Source organism: Uranotaenia lowii, chromosome 1 (genome assembly GCF_029784155.1).
Source record: "Uranotaenia lowii strain MFRU-FL chromosome 1, ASM2978415v1, whole genome shotgun sequence".
NCBI lineage: Eukaryota > Metazoa > Arthropoda > Insecta > Diptera > Culicidae > Uranotaenia > Uranotaenia lowii.
The window spans coordinates 139977478-139989249 of NC_073691.1; the positions used below are offsets into that span (position 1 = coordinate 139977478).

The 11772-nt window shown below is 38.3% G+C and overlaps 2 protein-coding genes across 2 annotated transcripts; one reads left to right on the forward strand and one right to left on the reverse strand.

The window, feature by feature from the left end:
* Positions 1–1180: 1180 nt before the first annotated feature.
* Positions 1181–2053, reverse strand: LOC129737977 (uncharacterized). The gene has a single exon (XM_055729151.1). The coding sequence runs from the start codon at positions 2051–2053 to the stop codon at positions 1181–1183; it is 873 nt and encodes a 290-aa protein (XP_055585126.1).
* Positions 2054–2449: 396 nt separating this feature from the next.
* On the forward strand, positions 2450–3322 carry LOC129737978 (uncharacterized). Its single transcript, XM_055729152.1, has one exon. The coding sequence runs from the start codon at positions 2450–2452 to the stop codon at positions 3320–3322; it is 873 nt and encodes a 290-aa protein (XP_055585127.1).
* The last annotated feature ends 8450 nt before the right edge of the window (positions 3323–11772 follow it).

Genomic DNA, 11772 nt, shown 5'->3' on the forward strand with positions numbered 1-11772 from the left:
AATAGGACTATGCCCTGACTGCCTTAAGGGAAACTTGCCTCGAGGACTTGATTGCGAAGCGCCAAACCGGATGGTAACCATTTTTGGAGTGCGATATCGTTACGTTATTTAATGAGCAAAAAGACTCTTAGACTTTTGATCAATTATAAGTTTGATTCCGTTTTGAGAATTTCGGACACTGTTTAATACATAAATAGTTTGTGAAAATCAGGTAGATTCGTGAAGTAAGTAGTTAAACAAGCTAGTTAACTTTTGAACCACGTGTAACCTATTGTAATGCCTAATAGTGATACAGGTGAAATAGCCGGTCATACAATCGGATCAGAATACGCTTGAGAATAGCGAGCGTTGTTGAGGTAAAAAGGTAAAAAAAAGGAGAAACATCGAAATTGTTTCACAGTTCTGATATAAATTGTACATGTAAACCGTTGACAGGAATCCCGCGTCAACGTGGGTGCGAGTCTGGGCTACCGACACGGCCAATACCAAAGCTCATCGATCTGCAGTGCTAGAGCAAACGCGGTGAAGGTCTCGGTTGTGGTCTGAGAAACCCCCGGGTCTTGAGAATCCTTCCTGCACAGGCTGTTTTCGTCGGTTGCATCAGTTGGTCGTTTACGTCACCATCCAAAACGACTACCCACCTACGCAATCGAGCTGCAACGAAAGGTAACCTCCAGCAGCGACACACACGGTTGTGGTTTGAGAGCCCCCGGTGTTGTTAAGCCTCCAACGCAGTACGTACCGACACCCTCTCAGTCGTTATCGCCAACCTCCGAGCGACTCTGGTATGTACAAAAACAAAACCATTTGTTCCTGAATGACGGCTGTTAGGTTTAGTTAATCCTTTGTAAAATTAGCGTAGAATCGTAAGGGAACCAGATAGGAGCTAATAGGAAACACAATAACAATAATCTTTAAATGTTTAAGTCACCGTTGTTGTTATCTTCTCGTTTTTTGGATTGATTTTTTTCGGTGATTCAATGAAATAACTGCCGTGTAGTTTACGTTTCGGTTTACTTATTTTATTTCAACCATCTTCAGAACTAATTTTATAAAAAATAAACGGAAAAAAAAAATGTTTTAATTAATTAATATAAACTTTCTCATCTTTCCTATCTACTATCTTTCGCTTACACTAATAGCTTTTTTACACCCGCTGGGGCGGTCACATTGATTTTTTCTAGTCACTGTTGATGCTGCTGCTGCTGCGGCTCGCTGTCGACTGAATGTGTTCCGTTTTGCGATGTAGTTCCATTTCCTCTTTTTCCCGCAGCTTTTTCCACAGTCCGTTGTACACGCTCGAGATGCCTTTTGTGTCCTGTTGGATGTTAACTGCACGATTCTCTCGCATCTTTATGTGCAGTTTTTCAGCTATCCGACGGTGTGTTGTATTTGGGATTCGTTCGAGAATTCTCGTTTTCGGGAAATCAAACACATGACCGGGGCCGTTTTCCAACGCATGCTGAGCTAGGCCTGTAGCTTTCTGTTTTAGACGCACGGTGGTTTCGTGTTGTTTGATGCGTTTGGCAAGAGTTTGCGACGTTTGTCCGATGTACTCATTTCCGCAAGCGCATGTGATGGCATAAACGACATTTGTTTGTTGCATGATCGGAATTGGGTCTTTAAGTTTCGTAAAGATGTTGGACTTGATTTTGTCGCACGGCTTAGGAGCTGCAATCAAATTATGTTTGCGCAAGATTTTCGCAACTTTCTCGGTCAGACATGGTATGTACGGCAACGACATGAAACGGCTACCGTCGGGTATGTGTTGCTTGTTTTCGAGGGTGTTATACAAATTGTGCACTCTTCTTTGTACAACGCTGTCTATCATGTTTTGCGGATAGTTGTTTTTTCTAAGTATCGACTTGACTGTGGTGATGCTGGTTTTCCTTTTTTCGGCATCCGACAGTTTCAAAGCACGATCGATCAGCGCGTAAGCGGTGTTGATTTTGTGTGTGTATGGGCTTTCCGAGAAGTAATCTAGGTAGCGCCCATCTGGTTGTTTGGGGTACCAAGTCTTCTCAATTTTTTCATCTTTCCTTAGCAACGTCATATCTAGGAAACGGATTGTTTGCTCATTTTCTCTCTCGATGGTAAATTTGAGACTCGTGTGTGCGGAGTTGAATTCGGCAAAAATTAACTCCACATCCTCTTCGCGAGCGACGATGAAACAATCATCCACATATCGTTTGTAGACAGAGAGGTGTATGTTTTTTTCCCTCAATCTGTCGATGCATTGATGCGATGGAACAGCTGGAAAAACAATGCATCGACAGATTGAGGGAAAAAAAACATACACCTCTCTGTCTACAAACGATATGTGGATGATTGTTTCATCGTCGCTCGCGAAGAGGATGTGGAGTTAATTTTTGCCGAATTCAACTCCGCACACACGAGTCTCAAATTTACCATCGAGAGAGAAAATGAGCAAACAATCCGTTTCCTAGATATGACGTTGCTAAGGAAAGATGAAAAAATTGAGAAGACTTGGTACCCCAAACAACCAGATGGGCGCTACCTAGATTACTTCTCGGAAAGCCCATACACACACAAAATCAACACCGCTTACGCGCTGATCGATCGTGCTTTGAAACTGTCGGATGCCGAAAAAAGGAAAACCAGCATCACCACAGTCAAGTCGATACTTAGAAAAAACAACTATCCGCAAAACATGATAGACAGCGTTGTACAAAGAAGAGTGCACAATTTGTATAACACCCTCGAAAACAAGCAACACATACCCGACGGTAGCCGTTTCATGTCGTTGCCGTACATACCATGTCTGACCGAGAAAGTTGCGAAAATCTTGCGCAAACATAATTTGATTGCAGCTCCTAAGCCGTGCGACAAAATCAAGTCCAACATCTTTACGAAACTTAAAGACCCAATTCCGATCATGCAACAAACAAATGTCGTTTATGCCATCACATGCGCTTGCGGAAATGAGTACATCGGACAAACGTCGCAAACTCTTGCCAAACGCATCAAACAACACGAAACCACCGTGCGTCTAAAACAGAAAGCTACAGGCCTAGCTCAGCATGCGTTGGAAAACGGCCCCGGTCATGTGTTTGATTTCCCGAAAACGAGAATTCTCGAACGAATCCCAAATACAACACACCGTCGGATAGCTGAAAAACTGCACATAAAGATGCGAGAGAATCGTGCAGTTAACATCCAACAGGACACAAAAGGCATCTCGAGCGTGTACAACGGACTGTGGAAAAAGCTGCGGGAAAAAGAGGAAATGGAACTACATCGCAAAACGGAACACATTCAGTCGACAGCGAGCCGCAGCAGCAGCAGCATCAACAGTGACTAGAAAAAATCAATGTGACCGCCCCAGCGGGTGTAAAAAAGCTATTAGTGTAAGCGAAAGATAGTAGATAGGAAAGATGAGAAAGTTTATATTAATTAATTAAAACATTTTTTTTTTCCGTTTATTTTTTATAAAATTAGTTCTGAAGATGGTTGAAATAAAATAAGTAAACCGAAACGTAAACTACACGGCAGTTATTTCATTGAATCACCGAAAAAAATCAATCCAAAAAACGAGAAAATAACAATAATAGAAAGTATTTTACCATAAAAGAACTTATGTTGGTTATCTCTCCTGTTCGGAATGCGCCTATTGGTTATGCAATCTACTTGAACGCAAGTCTACCTTGAGTACAACTTTCTTATTAGAAATTGAGGTTTTGAATCGGTAGTCCTACTACATTCTCTTACCTGTGAAAATCGTTCCAGGGTTGTGCTAAATTATTTACCCTGTTTGAGTAAGGCCTACTGTGGGCCAGAGTGAGATAAGTCAAACCATAAAACCCAACCCGCCTTGTTAAAGAGTTTCGGCCGGCATCCAATAAACTTGTGTCAGTAACCTTCCTTTCAGGAAGTGGCGCCCTAATTCAAGTTACTGACATTGTGGGCAAGACTAATCCGTTACACATTAGAATGATCATTATTAAACTTTTTTCAAGTCTGTAAGAGAGTTTTGCATTGATCAGGTTCACAAATTTTACCAAACTGAGCATGCCTTATCTATAAAACAATAGTTTTGTTGATTTTGTTTAGTTTCAGCACGAGTTTTTATCTTAAACGATTACAACTCTTTTAAAAAAGTGCTCAGCTTTTTGTCGAAAAGTAAAAAAATAAATAACGATCTAGCTAAAGTTAATGCTTGGTCTGGTCTACCTATAAATGCTGTTAAATCTTGTGTCATGCTTATAACAAGACAGCGTGAATTCATCGTTTTACCTGCCATTACTATGGATTTATCGAACATAAAATACGTTAAAAAAGTATCAAACCTTGGTATTATTTTTCAACATAATTTGGAATGGGACTGTCATATTAATAATCAATGTGGTAAGATTTATGCTGCACTTCGTCATCTTCGAATGACAGCTAGCAAACATGCTCCCACGTAATGTAAAACTAAAGCTAGTTGAAAGTCTGATACTACCTCATCTATCGTATGGTTCTGAACTTATATTGAATGCGTAGGCTGCTGCCATAGACACACTTAGAATAACTTTGAATAATTGTATTCGTTGGATATATAATTTAAATCGTTTTTCTAATGTTAGAATATTCCATCAGAATCTACTAGGTTGCTCATTTTACAATTTTTTCAAATTGCGATCAAAAATAATGATTTATAACATATTTTTTAATGCTCAGCCTGTTTACCTGTATCAAAAATTACAACCTTTCAGAAGCAATCGCGTTCGTAAATTAGTAATACCTCGACATAATACTTCACATTATAACTCTTCGTTGTTCGTACCTGGCATTGTTTTTTGGAATCAGTTACCGGATGAAATCAAATTTAATCGTCCCTTGAAACACTTTCAAAGAGATTGTATTGCCAGTTTTGGTTTAGGAAATTAGATTTAGTTTTTCTTAAAAATATTATATTATATTATATAAGAACTTTCAAATTCTAATCTGCCATCCGATTGCAAAGAATTATAAGAATGTATTCTTAATTTGCAAGTATCAATAATGAAATCAAATCAAATCAATGTTGAAAAAATACTGCGGCGAATTTCTATTTGCCTGACCGAGGTTCAGATTAAGAGAGTGTAGTTGTTTCACTGTGCTCTTCCCAAACTGTGTAGATTTAAAAAACGCTCAGTTATCTTCACAGCGACAAAACATCCAATCAAGTGTGGACAAGAGAAGCAAGCCAACTGAAGTGCGTTGTCGGTTCAGATAAACTCGTTCACAAATCGGGCGAAGGAGAAGCTTCAGAGAACTCGGTAAGTTTTCACCGGTTGCGCCTGGATCGAAGGGATAGATTGCTTGTGTCTTGGGCAACATTTTTTCGTACCATGCAATGAGGTAAATCGAAATAGTTTTTCAAACTCAGTGCTTCCAAAAAACAATTTGATTAAAAACGTGCGTTTTGTGTATTTGAACAACGAAGCAAACAGCAGTGATTAAAAAAAAACCAAAGGATTGTGGTTTCTGTTGGAATAACTCCTATTTTATGGTTTTCTGAACCTCAATGTCAATCAAACTTTTTGTTATCATCAATCAACTTCGACCATAATCTGACAGCTGCCTTAATATTTCGTCAATCATTTGGAAAATATTGGAAGTAACTGTGCCAAAACTTACATTTCATTCCAGCGGATTGCATTTCGTTAAACGGAAGCTCGTGTGTGCCGCAGCGTCATCAATGATTCATGGAGCTAGATTACTTTTTCCCTCGCTTCCCGGATTCCAACTACAATCTACTGCGTGGTGTGGTTTATGCTTACTCGTAACGATTTCCTATTCGGTTACTTCTTTTCCTTCCCAGAACTTTGTCGGCGAGGGCAATCGTGAAACTTCATACCGAATGGTCAATCCGGGACGTCAAATCAACCCCCTAGGCAGTAAGTCATTGAACCGAAAATTGGACGACTCGGTGGCACAAAAATGCAATCCTGATGGTCCCAGGTGGATCGGACCGTTGTTTTGGACATTTAGATTTGGAGTGTGGAGCGGGACAAATACTGAATATTTCATGAAGCGTTGGACGCATTTTACGCAAATTTCAGCAAGCTCAGTCATATATTTGTATTGAAAATTAAGTTTTGATCCTGTTTGATGGTGAAGTTTTTTTTTTCATTAAATAACCAAGAATAAGTTTAAAATTGAATGACTTATTTTCTATACCTTGTATTTGAAGAATAATTTCCATCCATTCGGAAGAACCCATTCCTAGAACCTATGTATATTAATCATAAATCCAAGGCTCCTGGCAGCGCTGCACGCTGCACAATCCACAAATATGACGCTTTCTTTTGTACACAAGTCAGCCCAAAAACGGGTGCGTTTTGAAACCAGGACCCAAATGGCGAAGAAGTAAGAACTAGGGTTTGGCAAGCGAAAATAACCTCAATCGCAAAAACGACGGAAATCAACTTTGACTCCGTCCAGCGACCAGAAATCCGCCAAATGGCAGAGGAATGGAGCAGAAAAAAAATCCACCATGTTCCAAACAGATCGCACTGAATAATAGATAGACCCGGAAAGCATATAAATTTCTCATAAGCCAACTTCCTGCAATCGGTGCCCTGGTATCAGGTATCTTGGCTGGCTGGTCGAGATTGGCATCGTATAGGTTGTGTCAAAACAATCTTTCGGACAGGATTGAGTTCTTGAAAGTGATTTTCGTATAAATTTATCATTGTTTTTCCTGCATGTGTGAGATGATCCTTGTTAATTACAATTTTTTTGCATATTCAATTTTAAATATTGTTGAATCCTAAAACCATTATATTTTATTTCATTACTATTCTTTCAATTTATTTATTTATTTATTCCGCCAAACAGTGTAGGCTACATATATATAATAACTTAAACCTAGAGATTACAATGTTCAAATAAGCTTAATAATAATAATTTTTCTTTACATTTACAAAGTCAGGTTCTTCGGTGCCTGTTACCGTAAAAACCTTTTTTCAGCTGCTGTTTTGACATAGTTAAGTCTATATTCTCATAATGTTTATTATAACTATACATTAAACAATTAACAGGACTATATTTTCCATAATCAGTTCGAGTAGAGGTTATAATGAAAAGATTTCTTGTTCTTAAATGACGGCAAGGACAATAAAAGTTTAATTGATTTAGTAGATAAGCAGACTGAACGCGCTGATTAATTATGTCGTTTACAAAACAGATTGCAGCAAACTCTCTTCTTACACTTAATGTTTCCATGTTTATAAGCAGGCAACGTGATTCATAGCTAGGTAATTGGTTCTGAGACCATCCTAAATTTCGTAAAGCGAATAGAACAAATTGTTTCTGGACTGATTCCAAACGGTTTTCATGTAAAATTTGAAAAGGCGACCACACAACGCTACAATACTCAAGAATAGATCTAACATAAGCTGTGTACAATGTTTTTATTGTGTATGGGTCTTTAAAATTATAACTGAAACGTTTTATAAATGCTAACATACCGTTTGATTTCTGGATTATTGAGTTATAGTGATCTACAAAGGTAAGTTTTGAGTCCAATATAACTCCAAGGTCTCTAATCTTGTTGACTCTCTCGACAGGATCATCTCCCAATTTGACAATTTCATATGACTGACATTTTCTTCTGGTAAATACAATATTTGAACATTTTGCCACGTTAAGTTTGAGCAGACTTTTAATGCACCATTTGTTAAATACATTAACTTCGTTTTGAAAGATTCTAAAGTCTTCTTCGCTATTCACTTTCATATAAAGTTTCATATCATCAGCATAAATTAGCACATTTGACTGCTTGAGAAGACAAGTTATATCATTTACGTATAAAATAAATAATAAGGGGCCGAGATGGGAGCCTTGAGGCACACCAGAAGTAACGGAGATACTTTTTGAAAGTGAACCATTAAATCTAACAACTTGTGAGCGGTTCGTTAAATAGGACCTTATCCATTTCAGTAGGTGTGAACTGAAACCCTGTTTATTTAATTTAAAAATTAACATGGGGATGTCAATTCTGTCAAAAGCTTTACTGAAGTCCGTGTATAAAGCCTGTACAGAATTACCGCGATCCTACAGCTAATATTATAGGTAACAAACTCGAGTAAATTAGTGGCTGTAGGTCTTCCTTTAACAAATCCATGTTGCTTTTCAGTAATGAGTGTTTTAATTTGGTTATATATTTTTGCATTCACTATAGCTTCGAAAAGTTTTGGTATGCACGATAAAATGGCTATGCCCCTGTAATTGTTTATGTCAGATTTTTTTCCTGACTTGAATATGGGTACAAGAAATGATTCTTTCCATACTTGAGGAAAAACACCTGATTTCAATGAAGAGTTAAATAGAAGAAACAATGGCATACTCAGTTCATTTACTAGATTTTTTAAAAGAAGTGGAGGAATTCCATCAGGCCCGGGCCCTTTAGTGCTGTCTAAGGAAGAAATGGTTTTACATATTTCTTCAAAGGAAATTGATTCTACTACAGTAAGTACCGTTGAATCAGAGAGATAACTAAAAAACGAGGTATCACGATCTTGCTCGGAAAAACTAGTGTAAACATTTTGGAAAAAGTCGGCGAATAGATTACAAATTTCGTCGGAATTTTGACCTTCTATGCTGCCAAAGTGCATGCGAGATGGAAAACTATTATTTTTTAATTTTGTATTGACATATCTAAAAAAGTTTCTTGGGTTCGATTTTATGTTTTGCTCAATTTTTATATTATAGTCTTGGAAAGAAGTATTTAAGCGTATTGCTAGTCGATTACTGGCTTCTTGGTGTTCTAACTTAGTGACTAATGATGGATTCTTTTTCCAGTTTTTATGTGCCTTCTGCTTTTTATTTCTTAAATGCACAAGCTCTTTCGTGAACCATGGCGGATTTTTGTTATTATTTGTTCGTCGCTTTAATTTTGTTGGAACGTATTCATTGAGAATATTACCAAGAATTTTGTAAAAAATCTCCACTTGATTGTCTGTTGAGTTTTCAGCTCGGAATATTGTTTGCCAATCAACAACTTGTAATTTTGTTTTAATCATATTATAGTTAGCATGAAAAAAGTCAAACGTCTCTATAAACTCGTAATCATCTGGTAAACGTTTTTGATCAGGACATATGATTGAGAATTCGATAGCAGTGTGGAAGACCTCGTTTTTCCAAATTGGATCTGAAGCTTCTACAACACAAAAATCATCAGTCAAATTGGAAAAAAATAAGTCCAGATATCGACTACAGGCATTTTTTACATGATTTATTTGATTAAGACACAAAGAAGCCAGATTATCAAAAAGAATTTGCAGTGTTTCATTATCACCACAGATCGGCAAGAGAATGCTTTCATTATCTTCATCAATTAAGAATTGGAGACTTGATTGGTTAAAGTCGCCATAAAGGTGTATTTTAAATTCGGGCTCAAAATTTGCGAACATTTCAGTAATGTCAAACAGAAACTTTTGAAAATATTCTTTAGTGGCATATTCTGGCGGAAAGTAAATCGACCCAAAAATATGCGTTTCATTGAAGATGCGGGCTTTGACCCACACCTGCTCGAATTCTTTGTGTTTAGTCGTAGGAATGAGCTCAGAATCGAAGACAGAGCTGATTGCCACAACCACACCACCGCCAGATTTCTTGTCAGAAAGAAGAAAGTTTCTATCATCTCTAAACACGTTGAAACTAGAACCAAAAACTTCTTCGCTCTTTATGTTTACATCCCAGCTTGTTTCTGTTCCCAAAATTATAGTATAACTACTAGCTGCTAAATTTTTATAAATTATATTCAATTTCGATGCACTTCGCATTCTGTTAAAATTTTGACAATAAGCCACAATTTCATTATTATTTACTATAGCGGATGTATTCAGGGCAGAAGATGTTCTATGGTCGCGCGAACGAATTGTAACGCGATCCGCTTGGTCAACATTAATCAAAGAGCTAGTACCTATAGTGGCACGCGTCGATGGGGCAGAAAATATGGATACATTACCGGGTTGTTGAAATCAAATGCATTAGGGCCATGGTGGTAGCAGGGGCCGGCAAAGGGTGCACTGAATGAAGTGGGACACGGATTGAACGTTGCATATGGCGGCATGGAAGTCGATGGATGATGTGTGCACATATTTGCATGGTACGGTGAAGTCGTTGCCGCAGCAGTAGTCGGGAACCTAGCCGGTAGCCTATCATGATGTGGTGGCGTATTAGGTGACACAGAAGAGGGTCCAGGGTCCAGTGGTGGTGTATTTGATGATACAGTAGAGGGTCCAGGGTTTAGAGTATCTCCACGTTGAAAATTGATGAAGGTCGGGATCTTTGTTTTCGGCTGAGGTTTCCTATTAAACGTGACCTTGGCGGCAGCAAGCAGTTCTTTGTCAGTGGAAGGCTTTTTGATCGGTTTGATTTGACGTTGACGTTTTCTTCGTTTTTTCGCTTTATCAGCGTTTTTTTGTTGCTCTCTGCAACGTGACTGGCGAATATCGAACTCTGCCCAGTCAGCTTTCCACACCTTTTTTGTACCCAGAAGTCGCCAACCTGAGTCATTTAATTTTAATTTTCTGTTTAGCTCGATATCTAGGCTTGGGTAATCTGGTGTCGGAGGTGAGGGAGAACGACAACGGGCAGAGGCTATGTTGGCTGATAATGTTTTTAACTCATCCAGTATATCAAGCTCCAATACTGGGTTTGACGTAATCGTGCAACTTGAGGCGATTTCCATCGACAGCTGTTGTAGCTGACTGAGTTCCTCATTTATGTTGCACAGGTCTTTGGAAAGACCTGACGTCACTGAATTAATTGACTTTGTTAGGCATTCCTGCGAAGTCAACATAGCCGTGTCGAAAAGCGATGTCGCATGGTTTTTCAACGCAGCGACAGATCCAGCTAAAGTGCTGTTTTTATTAATTGTAGTGAGCTCTAATTTAATGGCCTGCATAGCTATTTCTAGCCCTTCGATCGCCTCTAAGATCATGTTTGACTGATCATGCTGAAGCGCAAAGCGATGCGCCACCTCCGTGTTTTTGTGAATCAGCTCAGCTAGTTTTTTTTGTTCTTCAGCTAAACTGTTGATTTCTAGCTTAGCATTAACGAGCTCCTGGCAAGTTTGACAGCACGGTAAGAGGTACGCACTGGAATCCACTTTTTTGCTCCTCAATGTGTTTCTTTGAATAACAACTCCCACACAGGATGCATGGAAAACTCGCGGGCAACCAATGCACTTCCACATGATTGAATCAGTGGCAGAGTCCATAGAACAAATTTCACACTTCATTTTAATTAATTTAAAAACAGCGGGCGATAAAAAAAAGTTAAACGCAGAGTACGGAGGAGCGGAAAAAACACGTCCGAATCGATTGACAACTAGTAAGCGAAAAAAAATGCAATTATAATCGACATTTTCAACTGTAAGAACAGTTTTTTTCAGAGAAGAAGAAGAGGGTTAACCACAACCGTGTTTGAAGAAAAGTCCAAAGAAACTCCAACAAATATTATCAATGCCTGATAAAGCCATCGCACTGTGGTTTAAATATCGAAAAACGGGATCATGGGTTTTTCGTAGACGAGAATGCCACCTAGTGGTAAATTCCTAACAATGAAAAAAACACTTTAACTAAACACTTATTCACAAAACTTTGAAAAATAGAAAAATTAGCTCAATTTTAGGTGTTGTATTAAGGACCTGATATACTTGATCCCCTTTTCTTATTTTCATCATATCTTTTTGGGAAAATTTAGCAACTCGCCGTCTTTTGCATTTTCTGAGCGTATAATTTCAAGTTTATATACTCCAAAAGTTAGAATGATACA